Below are 20,179 nucleotides of genomic sequence, written 5' to 3'. Positions count from 1 at the left end.
TATCAGCTGTTTGGACTCTCATTCTGACGGCACCCATTCACTGCAGAGCATCCGCTGACATGACTATCCTTTGAAGATCGGAGATTAAACTGTAAAAGGCCCATCAGCAACTAAACAAAAGGGCACACAACACAGGAAAGGTATGAATGCTGTTTTAGAAGCAACTGACAAGGTGCAAACACTGGACAGCTACCGCTCGCCCTGCCATATTATGTGTGTTGCATTTGTTACCGTTAATAATAATGTGAATAAGTTGTATCGTTAAAACACAGTCTTTCATTTTTTTGTCACAAAGTCCAGAAAAGGTTATAAGAAAAGGTTATTTAATGTTACACAGAAAAAGCACATTCAATAAGGCCACATGCAAACAGTGCTTCCAACATATTTTGCAATATTGTACAGGTGCTTCTCAATGAATTAGAATGTCATGGAACAGTTCATTTATTTCAGTAATTCAACTCAAATTGTGAAACTCTTGTATTAAATAAATTCAGTGCACACAGACTGAAGTAGTTTAAATCTTTGGTTCTTTAATTGTGATGATTTTGGCTCACATTTAACAAAACCCACCAATTCACTATTTCAACAAATTAGAATACGTCATAAGACCAATAATAATAATAAAAAAAAATGTTTAGTGAATTGTTGGCCTTCTGGAAAGTATGTTCATTTACTGTACATGTACTCAATATTTGGTAGGGGCTCCTTTTGCTTTAATTACTGCCTCAGTTCAGCGTGGCATGGATGTGATCAGTTTGTGGCACTGCTGAGGTGGAATGGAAGCCCAGGTTTCTTTAACAGTGGCCTTCAGTTCATCTGCATTGTTTGGGCTCTTGTTTCTCATCTTCCTCTTGACAATAGCCCATAGATTCTCTCTGGGGTTCAGGTCTGGTGAGTTTGCTGGCCAGTCAAGCACACCAACACCATGGTCATTTAACCACCTTTTGGTGCTTTTGGCAGTGTGGGAAGGTGCCAAATCCTGCTGGAAAAAATGAAAGCAGCATCTTCAAAAAGCTGGTCAGCAGAAGGAAGCATGAAGTGCTCCAAGATTTCTTGGTAAATGGCTGCAGGTTTTCAAAAAACACAATGGACCAACACCAGCAGATGACATTGCACCCCAAAACATCACAGACTGTGGAAACTTAACACTGGACTTCAAGCAACTTGGGCTATGAGCTTCTCCAGCCTTCCTCCAGACTCTAGGACCTTGGTTTCCAAATGAAATACAAAACTTGCTCTGATCTGAAAAAAACGACTTTGGATCACTGGGCAACAGTCCAGTTCTTCTTCTCCCAGGTAAGACGCCTCTGATGTTGTCTGTGGTTCAGGAAATCTCTCGACACGTCTGTGTGTGGTGGCTCTTGATGCCTTGACCCCGGCCTCAGTCCATTCCTTGTGAAGTTCACTCAAATTCTTGAAATGATTTTGCTTGACAATCCTCATAAGGCTGCGGTTCTCTCGGTTGGTTGTGCATCTTTTTCTTCCACACTTTTCCCTTCCACTCAACTTTCTGTTAACATGCTTGGATACAGCACTCTGTGAACAGCCAGCTTCTTTGGCAATGAATGTTTGTGGCTTACCCTCCTTGTGAAGGGTGTCAATGACTGTCTTCTGGACAGCTGTCAGATCAGCAGTCTTCCCCATGATTGTGTAGCCTAGTGAACCAAACTGAGAGACCATTTTGAAGTCTCAGGAAACCTTTCCAGGTGTTTTGAGTTGATTAGCTGATTGGCATGTCATCATATCCTAATTTGGTGAGATCATTAATTGGTGGGTTTTGTTAAATGTGAGCCAAAATCATCACAATTAAAAGAACCAAAGACTTCTGTGTGGACTGAATTTATTTAATACACGAGTTTCACAATTTGAGTTGAATTACTGAAACAAACAAACCTTTCCACAACATTCTAATTTATTGAGATGCACCTGTAAATTCTGCACATGGCTGGACCTTAGAGTTTACAGCACTCTGTAAGAATCTGGCCCAGACAGTAAAAGGGTGATACAGTGCATATTGTTGCATTGATTGGAGGAATTTCAGCTCTGAAAACACCTGACGAACCTGCTCTTGACTTCTTATGATCGCTTTTCTTGTCTTTTGAATATCTCTCTTTGTTTACATTGCTCATTTGCCTTGAATGTATTAAAGTCTCATCCTGATTGGTTGTTGAGCTCAGCATCGACTGACAGCAGGCAAATACAACCAAATGAAGTATTTGTCAAATCGGTGCAAAAGACCTGGACAAAAAAGGGCATATTTTGCTCTGTACGTGTGTTAGCATCAGAGACAATCCTGGACTTGTTCACTTGTCTCTGGCTGGACTTACTATACACAGCAGCCTCGATCCGTCTGAGGAGAATCGTCTCTAAAGCTCTTCGAAATCACTGCTTGGACTTCAAGGTAAAACTTTTGTTTTGTTCCAATTAAAGCTGCTTTAACAGTATGCTGTTAATAAAACTTTACATGTATCTAAAGGTAATAAAACCTGTAAAACAATGGCAATTATGTATTAAACATAAAAGGAGTGTAATATAATGATGCTGAATTAAGGCTTCTAACCCAGTGTCCCCTTTTGTCTCTTCGTTTTTAGTCTGGTGCACACCGCTGAATCATGCAGAACACATTCAGAGCCATCACACACTCTCCAGGGATACTAATCTGGAGAATCGAGGTAGGCAATGGAAGCTGATGGTGGAAAACATCATTAAAATGAAGAAACATATGACTGAGATGCTTTCTATAAAACATGAAATATGAGAGGTGCATGCCTGTCCCATTTCACTTTTGTTCACTGATTGGAGCATCTATTGATCTAAGTATTTTGGACTTTCCATCTAATAAACAAGAATATACGCCAACTATTGCATTAATAATTGGATGTACCATATGCAAATCATGCAAATGTTAGTGTGGAGATGTTTCAAAGTAATTACATCGAACCTCTTTTGGTGCTTTTTGCTTGATTTCAAGATTGGTTTGATATTTTAATGTTATAATTGGGTTATCAAAAGTACTGAATACACTATAAATTTGGCTATAAACATGAGGATGTACCACCAAACACAGAAGTGCAGTATATAGAGCTGGACTGTACAGCAGCGATTGCCTGTGAATCGTAATCTGGGGAGTAACATTTGTACTGTAAAGGTCATTTGGTCAAGTTTTTAAACAAGATTTTGGTCAGGCTGTCAAGCTGTTATCACTTTCACTATTTCCTCCTTCATTCTTCTTCCAGAAAATGGATCTCGTTTTGGTTCCAGAAAAAGTTCATGGACACTTTTATGAAAGTGACTGCTATTTATTGCTCTCAGTAAGTGAGAAAACCCTTTCTGAACCCTTCTATGTTCTGTTGTGAAAAGATCAAACTGCATGTGGTTTCTGTCAGGGTTCTGTTGAGTCTGGTGGAAGGGCTCTGTTTTTTTTGTAGTGAGTCCATCAGATCCTCAGCAGCTCATGTATGTCATATTGTATGTCATGTCTTTCATCCATATGCAGACACGCAAAGCTGGCAAATCTGCATACTATGACATTCATTACTGGATAGGCTCCATGTCGACGCTGGATGAACAGGGAGCTGCTGCTGTCTATGCCATTCAGCTGGATGAGTTCCTGGGCTCCTCTCCTATCCAGTACCGCGAGGTCCAGCACCACGAGTCCAGCATCTTCTGCGGATATTTCAAGCAGGGCATAATGTAAGCATCTCCCCAGGCATTAGGTCAAGCAGAGTTGTTTCTTTGATTAGTTTCAAAGCATTGCTTTTTAAAAAAGAAGACGAAAAGAAACAGCCCTGCTACTTTTTGTAGACACACATTTGAATGTGTTTGGTCCATGAAGATGACAGAAAGCATCAAATATATGTCTTTATATATCCTTAGTTATAAGTCAGGAGGGGTGTCATCGGGAATGAACCACGTGGAGACCAACACTTACAACATTCAGAGACTGCTGCATGTGAAAGGAAAAAGGAAAGTGACTGGCACAGAGGTGAGCAAACTGTTTGTCTTAAAGGGATAGTTCACCCAAAAAGGATTTTTGCCCCTCCACTGACAGTCCATGCATCTACCTCTTCAAAAAGAGTTCATAAAGAGATCGTAGAACCAATCCACATTAGTCGAGCGGTTTAGTCCCAGTTTTCTGGAGAGATTTTATATGATGAACAGATTTAATCACATTTCTTTTATTCATATTTAAATCAAAATATCTTCATCTGCTTTACATTTTTGGGTCAACTATCCTTTTAAGTATTACTAAGTGTCTTCTAGTGCCACAGGTAACAACCTGGTCCTGACACTCTTAAAAATAAAAGTGCTTCACTATGCCTTGGAAGAACCTTGTATTTGTCTAAATGGTTCCATAAAGAACCTCTAACACCTGAAGGTTCTTCAGATTATAAAAAGGTAAGAAAGAGATGGTTCTTTAACTGAATGGTTCTTTGTGGAACCAAAAATGGTTCTTCTGTGGCATCGCTTGAAGAACCTTTTGAAGCACTTTTATTTTTTAGAGTGTAATGTGATTCTGAAGATACAAATGATTGAATGTGCTGGCCAATTTGCAGGTGGAGATGAGCTGGAACAGCTTTGACACTGGCAGTGTCTTTCTGCTGGATCTTGGCAAGACCATTCTCCAGTGGAATGGCCCTGAAAGCAACAAACAAGAACGTCTGAAGGTATGAGCTCCAGGAGCGATCGTAAAGTGTTGGGTTCTTTTAGATCCTAGTGTCATGCTGCTCCTTGTTGACTGTAAGGGCATGATGCTGGCCAAGGACATCAGGGATCGTGAGAGAGGGGGTCGGACAGAAATCGGCGTGATTGAGGGGGATGAAGAAGCAAAGTCCCCGTCATTAACGGAACTGATGGTGAGCATTTTGGGTGAACGGCCCTCTAAGCTGTCCAGCGGGACTCCAGATGAAATAACTGACCAGGAGCAAATGTCTAAGCTCACCCTCTATCAGTAAGTGCTGTCAGCTAACAGTTTTTTTGTCTAGCTGCTAGCTGTTTGTATGAACTAACATGTCATTTGATTGATTAATCGGCTCCCCTAATGTTGACGGGGGACTAGTTCGAACATCTACCGGTCCTCTAACAATCCTTTAACTTTGCAGTGTGTCGGATGCTAATGGAAGTATGAGTATCACAGAGATTGCAACCAGTCCACTCACACAGGACATGCTGAATCACGATGTAAGTGCTGATTTGTGTAAAATGCATAATTAATCCTCTCTTGTATTGTTAACTCCCATTATTAGACCATGACAAGCCAATCCAAAACATAATTTGATCAAATATTTACTTTCATGTAATTGTGTTCATTTGTATTAAATTTGTTGGTCAGGAAGCAAGTTCACAAATATGTCTAAAGTATAGAAACCTTTTGGTGAAAAAGGTTTGCACAGCAATCACAGACCCTTTGAGACATACATAATTAATTTCCACAAATTAATACATTCACATAAAAATTGTGGAAGGCATGTCTGCACTCGCCTCTGAGAATCATAGTTAACTACATGTCACACCGTGGCACACTAAACCGATAAATATCAAGGCCTAGAATTTATTATTAGGAATATATATCATATGTCAAAAAAATAAATACAGTTCAAACAGAGTACACTAATGTTGTCACAATCTAGTCCACAAAGGATGACAAACAGAAGGAATCCATTCAAATAGTGGAGTTACTTTAATTACACCCCACAAAAGATGAGTAGCGACGAGTGTGTATTAAGACATAACCAACAGCAGACAATGAACAGAAAGAACTCTGGGGGGTTTAAATAAACAGGCAAACAAACTCAGCTGTGCTCTAATTAATAACAGTGAATAATCTTGATAACTTAGGATAAGTAGGAACAAGTAAAAAAATCAGACAGGTATAAAATCCATGAAAATGAAACTGAAACAATAACAGAACGTGACACATTGCACAACGTTTCTGACCCTGATTAATACATTTGTAACACACTTTGAAATAGGTTTTGATGTGTATATAAATATACTACGAAGATTTGATATGTGACCCTGACCTCAAAACCAGTCATAATTCTCAGTTTTTCAAATTAATTAATCATCTCTCCATTGATGTGTGGTTTGTTAGGAGGACAATATTTGTCTGAGATACAACTATTATAAATCTGGAATCTGAGGGTGCAGAAAAATCTAAATATTGAGAAAATCTCCTTTAAAGTTGTCCAAATGAAGTTCTTAGCAATGCATATTACTAATCAAAAATTTAGTTTTTATATATTTACGGTAGGAAATTTACAAAATATCTTCATGGAACATGATCTTTATGGCATAAAAGAAAAAATAAGAAAAGATAATTCTAAGTATAATTTTGACCCATACAATTTTGTCTGTTGCTATAAATATACCTGTGCTACTGATGGGAAATGGAGCCTTCATTCATTCATTCATTCATTCATTTGGTCACACTTCTATAACTACTATGTACTTACATAAAAAAATAAGTACATTTTACTTATTGTGGTCATAATATCCCCTCCTTGAACTGCCACCTTAACGTGGTGGAGGGGTTTGAGTACCCGAATGACCCTAGGAGCTATGTTGTCCGGGGCTATATGCCCCTGGTAGGGTCTCCCAAGGCAAACAGGTCCTAGGCGACGGGTCAGACTAAGAGCGGTTCAAAACCCCTTATGAGAAGGAACAATCAAAGAACCGTGACGTCGCCCGGTATGGCGCAGCCGGGGCCCCACCCTGGAGCCAGGCCCGGGGTTGGGGCTCGTATGCGAGCGCCTGGTGGCCGGGCCTCCCCCCACGGGGTCCGGCCGGGCTCAGCCCGAAGGAGCGACGTGGGGCCGCCTTCCCGTGGGCTCACCACCTACAGGAGGGACCGTAAGGGGCCGGTGCTTAGACAATCGGGTGGCAGTCGAAGGCGGGGGCCTCGACAGCCCGATCCCTGGACACGGAAACTAGCTCTAGGGACGTGGAACGTCACCTCACTGGCGGGGAAGGAGCCCGAGATTGTGCGTGAGGTAGAGAGGTTCCGACTAGCGATAGTCGGACTCACCTCTACGCACAGCTTGGGCTCTGGTACCACACTCCTCGAGAGAGGATGGACTCTTCACCACTCTGGAGTTGCCCAAGGTGAGAGGCGGCGGGCTGGTGTGGGTTTGCTTATAGCCCCCCAGCTCAGCTGCCATGTGTTGGAGTTTACCCCGGTGAACGAGAGGGTCGCTTCCCTGCGCCTTCGGGTCGGGGATAGGTCTCTCACTGTCGTTTGTGCCTACGGGCCGAACGGCAATGCAGAGTACCCAGCCTTCTTGGAGTCTCTGGGAGGGGTGCTGGAAAGTGCTTCGACTGGGGACTCCGTCGTTTTACTGGGGGACTTCAACGCCCACGTGGGCAACGACAGTGACACCTGGAGGGGCGTGATTGGGAGGAACGGCCCCCCTGATCTGAACCCGAGCGGTGTTCAGTTATTGGACTTCTGTGCTAGTTACAGCTTGTCCATAACGAACACCATGTTCAAGCATAAGGGTGTCCATCAGTACACGTGGCACCAGGACACCCTAGGCCGTAGGTCGATGATTGACTTTGTGGTCGTTTCATCCGACCTCCGGCCGTATGTCTTGGACACTCGGGTGAAGAGAGGGGCGGAGCTGTCAACCGATCACCACCTGGTGGTGAGTTGGATCCGATGGCGAGGGAGGAAGCTGGACAGACTCGGCAGACCCAAACGTACTGTGAGGGTCTGCTGGGAACGTTTGGCCGAGTCTCCTGTCAGAGAGATCTTCAACTCCCACCTCCGGCAGAGCTTCGACCGGATCCCGAGGGAGGCTGGAGATATTGAGTCCGAGTGGACCATGTTCTCCACCTCCATTGTCGAAGCGGCCGCTCGGAGCTGTGGCCGTAAGGTTTCCGGTGCCTGTCGAGGCGGCAATCCCCGAACCCGGTGGTGGACACCGGAAGTAAGGGATGCCGTCAAGCTGAAGAAGGAGTCCTATCGGGCCTGGTTGGCTTGTGGGACTCCTGAGGCAGCTGACAGGTACCGGCAGGCCAAGCGGACTACAGCCCGGGTGGTTGTGGAGGCAAAAACTCGGGCCTGGGAGGAGTTCGGTGAGGCCATGGAGAAGGACTATCGGTCAGCCTCGAAGAGATTCTGGCAAACCGTCCGGCGCCTCAGGAGAGGGAAGCAGTGCCCTACCAACGCTGTTTACAGTAGAGGTGGGGAGCTGTTGACCTCAACTGGGGATGTCGTTGGACGGTGGAAGGAATACTTCGAGGATCTCCTCAATCCCGCTGTCACGTCTTCCATTGAGGAAGCAGAGGCTGAGGGCTCAGATGTGGACTCGTCCATAACCCAAGCTGAAGTCACCGAGGTAGTCAAGAAACTCCTCGGTGGCAAGGCACCGGGGGTGGATGAGATCCGCCCTGAGTACCTCAAGTCTCTGGATGTTGTGGGGCTGTCTTGGCTGACACGCCTCTGCAGCATCGCGTGGCAGTCGGGGACGGTGCCTCTGGGATGGCAGACCGGGGTGGTGGTCCCTCTTTTTAAGAAGGGGGACCGGAGGGTGTGTTCCAACTACAGGGGGATCACACTTCTCAGCCTCCCTGGGAAAGTCTATGCCAGGGTACTGGAGAGGAGAATCCGGCCGATAGTAGAACCTCGGATTCAGGAGGAACAGTGTGGTTTTCGTCCAGGCCGTGGAACACTGGACCAGCTCTATACCCTCTACAGGGTGCTGGAGGGTTCATGGGAGTATGCCCAACCAGTCCACATGTGCTTTGTGGATTTGGAGAAGGCATTCGACTGTGTCCCTCGCGGCGGCCTGTGGAGGGTTCTCCGGGAGTATGGGGTCCGGGGCCCTTTGATAAGGGCTATCCGGTCCCTGTACGAACGGAGCAGGAGCTTGGTTCGTATTGCCAGCTGTAAGTCAGACTTGTTCCCGGTGCGTGTTGGACTCCGGCAGGGCTGCCCTTTGTCGCCGGTTCTGTTCATGATTTTTATGGACAGAATTTCTAGGCGCAGCCAGGGGCCGGAGGGGATCAGGTTTGGTGACAACACGATTTCGTCTCTGCTCTTTGCGGATGATGTTGTCGTGTTGGCCTCATCAGGCCAGGACCTTCAGCATGCACTGGGACGGTTTGCAGCCGAGTGTGAAGCGGCTGGGATGAGAATCAGCACCTCCAAATCCGAGGCCATGGTCCTCAGTCGGAAAAGGGTGGCTTGCCCACTTCAGGTTGGTGGAGAGTTCCTGCCTCAAGTGGAGGAGTTTAAGTATCTTGGGGTCTTGTTCACGAGTGAGGGAAGGATGGAACGGGAGATTGACAGACGGATCGGTGCAGCTTCTGCAGTAATGCGGTCGATGTACCGGTCTGTCGTGGTGAAGAAAGAGCTGAGCCGCAAGGCGAAGCTCTCGATTTACCGGTCAATCTACGTTCCTACTCTCACCTATGGTCATGAGCTTTGGGTCATGACCGAAAGGACAAGATCCCGGATACAGGCGGCCGAAATGTGCTTTCTCCGCAGGGTGGCTGGGCGATCCCTTAGAGATAGGGTGAGAAGCTCAGTCACCCGGGAGGAGCTCAGAGTAGAGCCGCTGCTCCTCCACATCGAGAGGGGTCAGCTGAGGTGGCTCGGGCATCTGTTCCGGATGCCTCCTGGACGCCTTCCCGGGAAGGTGTTCCGGGCACATCCCACTGGGAGGAGACCCCGGGGGAGACCTAGGACACGCTGGAGAGACTATGTCTCCCGGCTGGCCTGGGAACGCCTCGGTGTCCCCCCAGAAGAGCTGGAGGAAGTGTCTAGGGAGAGGGAAGTCTGGGGTTCTCTGCTTAGACTGCTGCCCCCGCGACCCGGCCCCGGATAAGCGGTAGAAGATGGATGGATGGATGGATGGTCATAATATATTGCAAAACACCTTTGCTGCTATTGTGGTGGGATATGGCTAAGTTTAATTTATATATTTTAGGACTGCTACATTTTGGACCAGGGGGGGATGTCAATATTTGTGTGGAAGGGAAAGACAGCCAACAAAGCAGAGAGACAAGCAGCAATGACCAGGGCTCTGGTGAGTTCCTGTTTCACTCATTTCCATTTCTGTTGTAACAGCTGCCACCGGAGGAGAGTGATCCTCCCTTCATCTCTATAGTGCTTAAAGACCTGTGTGCTGCATAATACTGCAGGGACTCAACCTGCACCTGGATGCTCATCCACTAGTGGTGTTTGTAAGAAACAAGACCTTTTAATCACGGCTCCAGCTAAAATGCATAATCCATAATAACACTTCCTCCAGTGAAAAAGTGTTCTGCTCTGAATCAGGAGAGAAATCTGCACAGATCAAGCAGCGTTTAAACAGCTCTAAACAAATATGTGAGAGACAACAGTAGATGCTCTTTTTCACTGGAGGAAGTGTTATTATGGATTATAGACTCTATGTGTTTGAGTTAAAAACATCTTAATGCTGGATTAGTATGATCTTTTGTCTTCTCCAGATGTGAACTATTGGACTGGAGTGCTGTGGATTACTTGTTGTATTTTTAATCAGCTGCCATCATGATAAGACTTTAATTAATTTTTGATTTACTTACAAATGACAATTGTTATTAATTTGACAGGAGTTCATTAAAATAAAGGGTTACCCACTCACTACTAAAGTGGAGGCTCTCAGCGACGGAGGAGAATCGGCTCTCTTCAAACAGCTGTTCAAGAGCTGGACTGTCAGAGAGCAGACAGCAGGTCTGGGCCGGACACACACTGTGGGGAGAGTGGGTATGTGTCTCATGCATGGTGTTTCAGCTGAAAGTCACCAATGCATTTTGTAGAGAAGTTGCTATACTTAGAAGCCATTGTGAAGCTTGATTTATACTGTAGCTGTAGCCATGATGCTGTGATGATGAAAAGAATAAGATTGACTTCATGCCGGTCCATAAGCTTTGCTCTGTTCTTTCATTGATTAGCTAATATCACTCAAGAGAAGTTTGATGCCGCTAGGATGCATGTGATGTCTGATGTTGCAGCACAGGAGCGCTTGGTGGATGATGGCAGCGGACAAAAGCAGGTAAGGAGGAGATGAGTTATTATTATTATTATTTAAAAAGTTATGTTATCAATGCAGATGTGAAAAACAGCACATACCTATGAATCAGCATCTAATATACACATTGCGATAACATTGGAATAACTGACAGAAAATGACAAAAAAAGAACATGCTTGCAAAAAAGTCTTCAGTCAATGTCATCTCGAAAGACCTCTCCGTCCTTAGGTGTGGCGCATTGAGAATTTGGAGATGGTGGAGGTGGAACCTGAACTGCATGGATACTTCTACGGAGGCGACTGCTATCTGATTCTGTACATCTATGATGTTAATGGCAGGAAAAGCTACATTCTGTACATGTGGAAGGTAAAGTGACATATTTCCTTCATCTGTGCAGAAGAGAGTTTTATGGCACTCATGATTGTTGAGAGAGTATAACATCCAATCACGTGATGTTCACACCATGTTATTATAAACACATAAAACAAAGGTAGTGTAAAGAAATCCTGGTCTTCTATGATTATGCACCTCAAATATATATCAGAAAATGTAGTTTTTTAATTCTTCACACACTTTAAACAAACATCTACAGAATATTTTTACTTTTGTGTCTCTCTGCCAGAACATTTATGACCCAGGACCACAAAACCAGTCATAATGGAAATTTTTTTCAGAATTGAGATTTATACCTCTATAATACCTCTAGAATAAATCATCTCTCCATTGATGTCTGGTTTGTTAGGAGGACAATATTTGTCTGAGATACAACTATTTGAAAATCTGGAATCTGAGGGAGCAAAAAAATCAAAATATTGAGAAAATTTGTTGAAAAGAGGTTCTGAGCAATGCATATTACTAATCAAAAAGGAAGTTTTGATATATTTATGGTAGGAAATTTACAAGATCTACATGATCTTTACTTAATATCCTAATGATTTTTGGCATAAATTTTTTTTTTTATAATTTTGACCCATACAATTTATTGTTGTCTATTGCTCCAAATATACCTGTGCTACTGATGACTGCTTCTGTGCTGCAGGGCTCATTTGTAATTGCCTAACTTATAACTGCAACAGATGTGATTTTCTCTTTAGACACATGTACAGCTGTTGAATCTACACAGTAGTGCTGAACTCTGAGAGCTTTAATGCATAACACAGCTGATCTTCTCAGTGAAGAGGAGTGATGAAGGACAAGTGGCACGTAATAATGAGGGTGGTGTGTTTTGCTGGCAGGGCCGTCATGCATCTCAGGACGAGGTGACAGCTTGTGCCTATCAGGCGGTGACTCTGGACCAGCAGTACGGAGATCAGCCTGTTCAAGTCCAAGTCTGCATGGGGAAGGAACCACGCCACTTCATGGCCATCTTCAGGGGCAAGATAGTTATCTTCGAGGTAGCACATTACTTGTTTTAAAAAGAGATGTTTAAAAGACGTTTGGTTAGTGAACCGTTTGTCATGGCTTAAACACTCATTTGGCAGGAGGGACATGGTTCTGTGCTCAACTTCTATACTTTTTCTTTTTAATTTTCACAGAAATGTTCTTAGTACACCAAGTACGGAAGTATTCACTGGTTGACTTCTATTGATTAATTTGCTGCAGAAAGTGGTACACTTAATTCTGTTGCAATGACAACCCAATCATCATCATTTCAGATTAATACAGTAGAGGACTTTCCCCTTGCGTTCTGTCCTACTTTAGTCTTCATTTTAAACATCCAAAAGACCAATACCATAAAAAAAGGTCAAACTTTAGATTAGGGATCAATTCTCACTATTAACTAGTTACTTATTAGCATGCATATTACTAGCATACTGGCTGTTTATTAGTACTTATAAACCACATATTAATATTTTACTCTGCATGACCATATTTTAGATCCCTTAATCCACCTCATACCTAAACTTAACAACTACCTTTCTAACGATTAATAAGCAGCTAATTAGAAGTTTATTGAGGTTAAAGTTGTAGTTACACTAATAGTGAGAATTGGTTGTAAAGTGTGACCAAAATAAACAACAGGAACACAAAACAACTCAAAATGACAGAGAAATGTATTAAAATGTTTGTGTTCGCCTATTAAACCTACATTTATTTTAACTTTAAAAACAAAAATACAAACTACTATCAGGATATTAAGTTTAAACATTTTGTCACCTATGGTAATGAATGCACATAGGAAATGAGAGATCCAATCGCAGTATTTTTAATGGGGTAATCCAAATCAAAATCCAAAAAACACGCAAGAGGTCATAACCACAAAATCGGTCCAAAACAAGAAACAAGAAACAGGAAAAACACAAGGGAACACGAGAAAGCCGGGTGACGGAAAACAAGGACTCCATGAAACAGAATTAGACAGGCTGGTTTAAATGGACAGTTAAAAACGATAAAACAGCTGAGTGCAATACCAGGTGTGCAATTAACAGTGATGAATGGGACAAAGGCTTGTGGGTAATGTAGTGCCTGGAGTGGGGTAACTATGGGGAAGTGAGACCACTAGTGGACACCCAGGGAAACACAGACCAGACACTGTGACACCTATACATAATGTGCTGCTTTTACATTAAACCTGCGATAACATTATCATTTGCTACAATGTGTTCATAATGTACAACGTTTCTCAGACATACAATAACCTATTACCTTATGTGAAAGACGCTGATTTTATGAGCTAAAGATTTTATTAAGAATGTGCATACATGTTTTGTTTTCGTAAAACTTAAACATGGCTTGGTTTCCATCCTAGGGAGGGACGTCCAGAAAGAGCGCCCCGGAGCCAGAGCCGCCCATCCGTCTGTTTCAGATCTGCGGCTCTGACCTGACCAATTCAAAAGCTATAGAGGTGCCAGCTCTGGTGGCCTCGCTCAACTCCAACGATGTCTTCCTCTTGAAAAGCCAGAGTGGCGTCTACCTGTGGTATGGCAAAGTACGCAGTCTTTCTACTTTCATCACACTGGCAGTATTTAATTAAAAAAAAGCACTCAGCAGTTGTAAAGTACAGCATGCAATGTCCACCACTACTGCCCTCATAATGGACATTATTGGGAAAGCAGCACTTAGCTTTATATATAACCTCTCAGGGGTCCAGCGGTGATGAAAGGGCCATGGCAAAGGAGGTGGCCTCATTTATTGGTCGAGGCTTACCAGAGGAGATCATGGCTGAGGGACAGGAGCCATTTGAGTTCTGGGAAATCTTAGGTGGAAAAGGACCATATGCAAGTGACAGAAGGTACACCGAACTTTATTCTTATTCTCAGAAAATGGTTCAAAAGCTGTTGATGGGACAGTACCCTTATGTTAGTGACTAATATGTATCTTTAAAGGGGTCATTCTCTGAGGTCTGCCTATAATGTTATCAAGATTTTTTCATCAACAAAACAATTTTTAAGTAAAAGGTTATTCCTGTTTTTGACCCCCTCATCAGAACGCTCTGTTTGAATAAGCCTGAAGGATTGTAAACTCTGAAGTAAATGCCCACTGCTGTGATTGGCTAATAATTGTGTTTGTTTAACAGCCTACATCCTTCAGATGGGTGCTTCTGTGATTTAGGTCTAAAATGCATAAACACTCATATCAAACGATCTGTAATAACAGACAAAGCATCAGTGATCACATTATATAACAGTTACTCACACTTGTGTTGCAACATTACTGTCGGATCCAATGCACTTTGCACAGCATCAGCTTTTAGGTTAAATTTTAGAGTTCTGTTTTATAGTACAATAACCTCTTACACTCATGCCCAAAAATATGGACACCCTTGGTAAGTGAAGTAACATTCAGCCAAGTATAGTGACCCATACTCAGAATTCGTGCTCTGCATTTAACCCATCCAAAGTGCACACACACAGCAGTGAACATACACACACCATGAACACACACATGGAGCAGTGGGCATCATTTATGCTGCGGCACCCAGTTGGGGGTTCAGTGCCTTGCTCAAGGGCACCTAAGTTGTGGTATTGCCAACCCAAGACTCGAACCCACAACCCTAGGATTAGGAGTCAATTTCTCTAACCACTAGGCCACGACTTCCCATAAAATATGATCATAGAAGGCTGTGAAAATTAATCTGCATTGTTAATCCTTTTGATCTTTTATTTTAAAAATTCGCAAAAATGTATCCTTTCATTGGAAAATAAGAATTTAAAATGGGAGGAAATATCATTATGGAATAAAGTTTTTTTTCTCAAATACTCATTGGACACAATTATTGGCACCCCTAGAAATTATTAGGAGTAAAATGTCTCTGAAGTATAAGTATAAAGTATATAAGTATAAGTATAAAGAGGAGGGAAAACAAAGCCCAAATTCCCTTAATCATCTATCACAATGAGAAAACCCAAAGAATATATTTCTGATGTGCAGCAAAAGATAATTGAGCTTCACAAATTAGTGAAGTGGCTTTAAGAAAAGAGCTAGAGCAGTGAAAATTCCCACTTCCACCATCTGGGCAATAATTAAGAATTTCCAATCAACAGAAAACGTTATGAATCTGCCTGGAAGAGGACGTGTGTCTATATCGTCCTAATGTGCAGTGAGAAGGAGAGTTGAGTGGCTACAGACTCTCAGAAGACCACAGCTGGAGAACTGCAGAGATTAGTTGAGTCTCAGGGTCAGAAAACCTTTAAAAAAATTTTTCAAACAGTACCTACATCACCACATGTTGTTTGGGAGGGTTTCAAGAAAAATTATCCTAGCTCATCCAAAAACAAACTAAAGCATATTCAGTTATCAGACATGACTGGAACTTCAGTACAATAATCCAAACACAAACCTCAAAAACAACACAGAAATGGGTCACTGAGCTCAAAACCAAGCTTCTTCTATAACCATTCCAGTCCTCTGACCTGAACCCTACAGAAAATGAAAAGAGTGAAATGAAGAGAAGAAGCACCAACATGGAGATGGGAATCTAAAGGGTCTGGAGTGATTCTGGATGAAGGAATGGTCTCTGATCTCGTCAGGTGTTCTCTAACCTCATCCAGCATTATAGGAGAACATTTAGAGCTGTTAGACTTTTATGAATTTTTTAAATAAAGGATCAAAATGATTAACAATGCAGATTAATTTTCACAGCCTTCTTTGATCATATTTACCAAGGGGGACAAATTTTTGGGCATGACTGTATATGTCAAAGGATCAAGTGAATTTTGGTTTCTCTGTTCATGACCCCTCTAAGGTACTAATATGCACCCTTTAGGGGTAAATATAGGGTTTTTCGACACTGGAGGAAGCTTTTCATAGTTCCTAGAACTATTGGCGGAAGTTACTGCTTTTTGGTGTGTTCGCACCGCAGGGACTAGGAACACATTAAGTTCTGTGAACTCCGTTTGGTGGAACCTAATTCAGAGTAGGGTCTAAAACTATTCTATACAGTTAAATACATGTGAAATATAAACGAAACACCAACTACCCGCCATTTTTAAACAGCCATGTAAAAAAATTACTTAATGAAAACAGCAATAACGGCATTTACCTGTTTTCTGCGGCATTGTGTTCTTTTCTCAGCATTGGTGATAACACTACAAGTTGTCAGTTTTCATGCTCTTTTAACTTACATAACATCTCCGTTATCATGAAACCCATGTCACACGACCTAAAACAGCTCTGATCACTGCGTCCTCCATTCACCAGTTGCTAACGTTTGTAAATGTTGCGAATAAAGATGTCAAATAAATACAAATAAATAAACATCAAATAAATGATGTTGGCTGTCTGAGGGAGAAACTTGTTCTCTAGGAAGCACCCTGCTTGGCTGGTTCCAGAGGTACACAGTGTGAAAGCTCCTAATGGTACAAAGGTACCCCCAGTGACAGCTTTTGTGGGAATGTGGGAAAAATTCTTCATTCTTGACTGTTGATGTCACATCTTCTTAAAGATTACAGCAGGTTACTCTAGATCATCAACCACGTCTTTTTGAATGCTCCAATAAGACTGGTCTGTTCATTGCCACTGAGGTAACCCAGTTCACACAGGATGATCTGAGAGAGGATGACATCATGCTTTTGGACACGTGGGATCAGGTAGACCGGCTCTTTTCCTCTGTAATGAAATGTAAAGTTTGATGGTGAAAGGCAATGCTTCTACAATAGTATCACTGGTTTGCCGACATCTGAATAATAACAATACAGCAGCTGTCATAATAATGTAAACCCTGACCCTTAATATCTTGAGAAGTGGATTAGATTACTAGAGTCCTAAACACAGCCTTGGGCTCTTTTAGGTCTTTCTTTGGATAGGAAATGAAGCCAATGATGTGGAGCGTAAGGAATCTTTGACAACTTGCCAGGAATACCTGCGGACTCATCCTGGATCCCGGGACCCTGACACACCTGTGATACTGGTGAAACAGGGCTTTGAGCCTCCTACCTTTACTGGGTGGTTCATGGCCTGGGACACGACAAAATGGAGCGTAGGTTGGATTTGCATCGTATAAACATGCTGAAAGAGGTTTATAGGCCTACTATTTAAGGAGACATTCCCTGCTGATGAATGAAACTCGTTTTCTGTAATTCACATACAGCTTTTATCCTTGTACTAGGGTGGCAAAACCTATGAGCAGCTGAAGGAGGAGTTAGGAGAAGTTACATTGCCCACTAAAGTTGATTCTGTATGATCCTTTGTACTTTGTATATAATACACATTTCAGTCAATATTTGCCTGATTTGCATAAAACATTTGCGTCAAATTGTAATTGCTCATGACAGGGATCCAGTGGTGCGGAGATTAAAACCATCTCACAATATCCACCAGAAATCCTGATTAACAAACTGTCTGGAGAGCTGCCTGAGAACGTGGACCCCGCACACAAAGAGGTGCGTAACGCTTCATGTTTTGGTTTACAGGAGCTTTATCAAGCTTTCAAGCAACACAAGGTGATCCTATTGTGAGTAGGGGAAAAGCAGCATTTGCTCTAAATAGTACTGTTGTCCACCAAGAAAATCTTGTCATCATTTGGATGTATCTAGTTCCCAAGAAATTTGCCACCTGCAGTCTATACAGACCTTCTTGACATCTTCCTGTCAAATTATGAGCCGATCCCATTTTCCTGCATGGCCCATGTTGATTAATTAACTTAAATGATCCTGCTAGGTTCGATGTAAACAAAACCTTTGTGCATAGAAAAAATCTGGACTTTCAGATTGATTTTATTCAAAAACAATTTTCTTGGATCATTTTCCTCAGATTTGCACAAAGTCTGACATGAATTATTTAAAGACACACCTTGTTACATAACCAATTTAGTCAGTTTACAAGCGTGTCTTCTTTGCTCTGGTTGGTTTTTGTTGTATTCGTGCACCACTTGTGTGCTGATTGCTCAGTATCTGAGTGACTAGTTGCAGCTCCAGCCCGTGTCGTCTTCTCTGTCATCTGGTACAGAGCCTCTGTCTAATGACTGGCTTTGCTATGATTATGTATATGCCTTACTGTAGTTCGAACAGCAGAAGCATAGTACTACAAATGCCAAGTTATGAGTTCAGTTCCAAAGAAATGTATGAACCACACAGATGGACAGCTCAGACAAAAATCATCCATGAATTTAAATGAAGAGTTCAGATGCAATATATTTAAGTGCTGTTTGGAATCATTTTTTATCAGGCTCCTATGTGTAGGTTCAGAAATGTAACTTTAATGTCAATGAATAGGTTCTTTTGTATCTGAACTCTTCAAATGTAGATGTTGCACTGTGCACAGAAAAGTGACTTTGACAGTGAAAATGCATTCTGTGCATGTGCTGTTTAACGCAAGCGTGCTTGTAAAATCTGCAAATGTTATACACTTATAAATTCAGAGTCATGTAAGTATTTCAATTTCACAAAACATACTGTCCAAATACCAAACAAATTGCTGGTTATGCCTCCAAGAGGGCACAGGCCTCAACCAAATGAAGCAAAGCAGAGAAAAGGAGTTATGAGCAAATTTGACTAAAATATTTAAATACATTTGAATAAAAGTGTGGTGTTGCTTTGTTGAAAGCCATGTGTGCTGCTGTATATAACATTAGAATTCCCGTCACCTCATTCGAGTTAACACAGTTCTTCTTATTGTGATTAAAATAATTTTCATACATTTACATCATACATTTTCTATCTCCTTTTCATGGTATATTAGAGACATCTCTCTGACGACGATTTCCAGACCGTATTTGGAATTTCCAGAGAACAGTTTGAGAACTTTCCTCAGTGGAAACAGAAGACCATTAAGAAGCAAAAGGGATTGTTTTGAAAAGTGACGTATGTTTTGTAAGTGCTGGTAGTGGGAAGAGGGAACAAAGATGCAACTATATTTCCTAGCTCAAAATCTTTTGTCATAATTGATATCACTAATGTAATCCGTCATAGACTCCAGAAACAATAATCATATTGCAGTTTAAATGTGGGACTTGTGCTGTTTTTGGTGAAAGCTAAATAAAAATGTGTATATTTGCAATATTTTTTTTTTAAATCTTTCTACTCCTATGTTTTCTTCGATTAACATTACCATCTATACCACAACTTTTGGCTAAAGTGTATACATGTGCTATAATTTACATAACCAAGGCAAAATGTTTTTCATTTCTGAGCAAATCTTTTGCAACAGGTGCTTTCCCATTCAAATGATTTATTTTCTTATGTATAGTTTGAGTCTGGAGGAAATAGTGTGAGCATTAACACCTAAACACTCATCTTTAAGTCAATGAATGACATAAAAACTGATACGAAAGCTGTGAAAGAAATATGCACAGGAAAAAAAAATGTAAAGAAGACAAAAGTGTTGGGCTAGTAACTAAATTTTTGTATCTTTATTACTCATTATAGTTACTCCTTTCAAAGGTAATAGTGTTACTTTTCTTATTACTTTCTGGAAACAGTAATGAGTTACAATAGTTACATTAATTTCACGCCCCACATTAGTTATTATGTATCTTCCCCATAAAATTATTTTAAAATGTTACTAAACAATATATTTCAATATATTTCATTATTTGACCAAAATCCACACTGGACCACAGTCAGGAGTTATTACAAATAATCAATGCTTGATAGTGACGTTTAAGTAAAAGTGTTGTATTAATCTCATTAATTGTCATGTGTAGCTTGAAGCTAATTGTAGATATAATTACCCAAATACAATTATATTTCATGATGTATTTTATCAAAAGAAATGATATAAGTTCATGAGAAAATGTTTTTAT

At 41.8% G+C, this 20,179-nt stretch overlaps 1 protein-coding gene across 1 annotated transcript; it reads left to right on the top strand.

The window, feature by feature from the left end:
- Positions 1–1,982: 1,982 nt before the first annotated feature.
- avil (advillin) lies at positions 1,983–19,407 on the top strand. The gene is made up of 20 exons (XM_059537408.1): positions 1,983–2,401; positions 2,592–2,672; positions 3,237–3,311; positions 3,497–3,693; positions 3,877–3,985; positions 4,557–4,667; positions 4,746–4,951; positions 5,103–5,181; positions 9,933–10,031; positions 10,579–10,732; positions 10,921–11,021; positions 11,227–11,364; positions 12,234–12,392; positions 13,748–13,927; positions 14,082–14,230; positions 16,883–17,027; positions 17,228–17,416; positions 17,546–17,614; positions 17,712–17,819; positions 19,117–19,407. Exons 2-20 carry the CDS (start codon positions 2,613–2,615, stop codon positions 19,228–19,230), a joined length of 2,442 nt encoding a protein of 813 aa, XP_059393391.1. The 5' UTR covers positions 1,983–2,401; positions 2,592–2,612; the 3' UTR covers positions 19,231–19,407.
- Positions 19,408–20,179: the final 772 nt, after the last annotated feature.

This window comes from Carassius carassius, chromosome 44 (assembly GCF_963082965.1).
Source record: "Carassius carassius chromosome 44, fCarCar2.1, whole genome shotgun sequence".
Taxonomy (NCBI): domain Eukaryota; kingdom Metazoa; phylum Chordata; class Actinopteri; order Cypriniformes; family Cyprinidae; genus Carassius; species Carassius carassius.
Note: the sequence above shows the minus strand (reverse complement) of the source record. Positions and strands in the feature narration are given on the sequence as shown.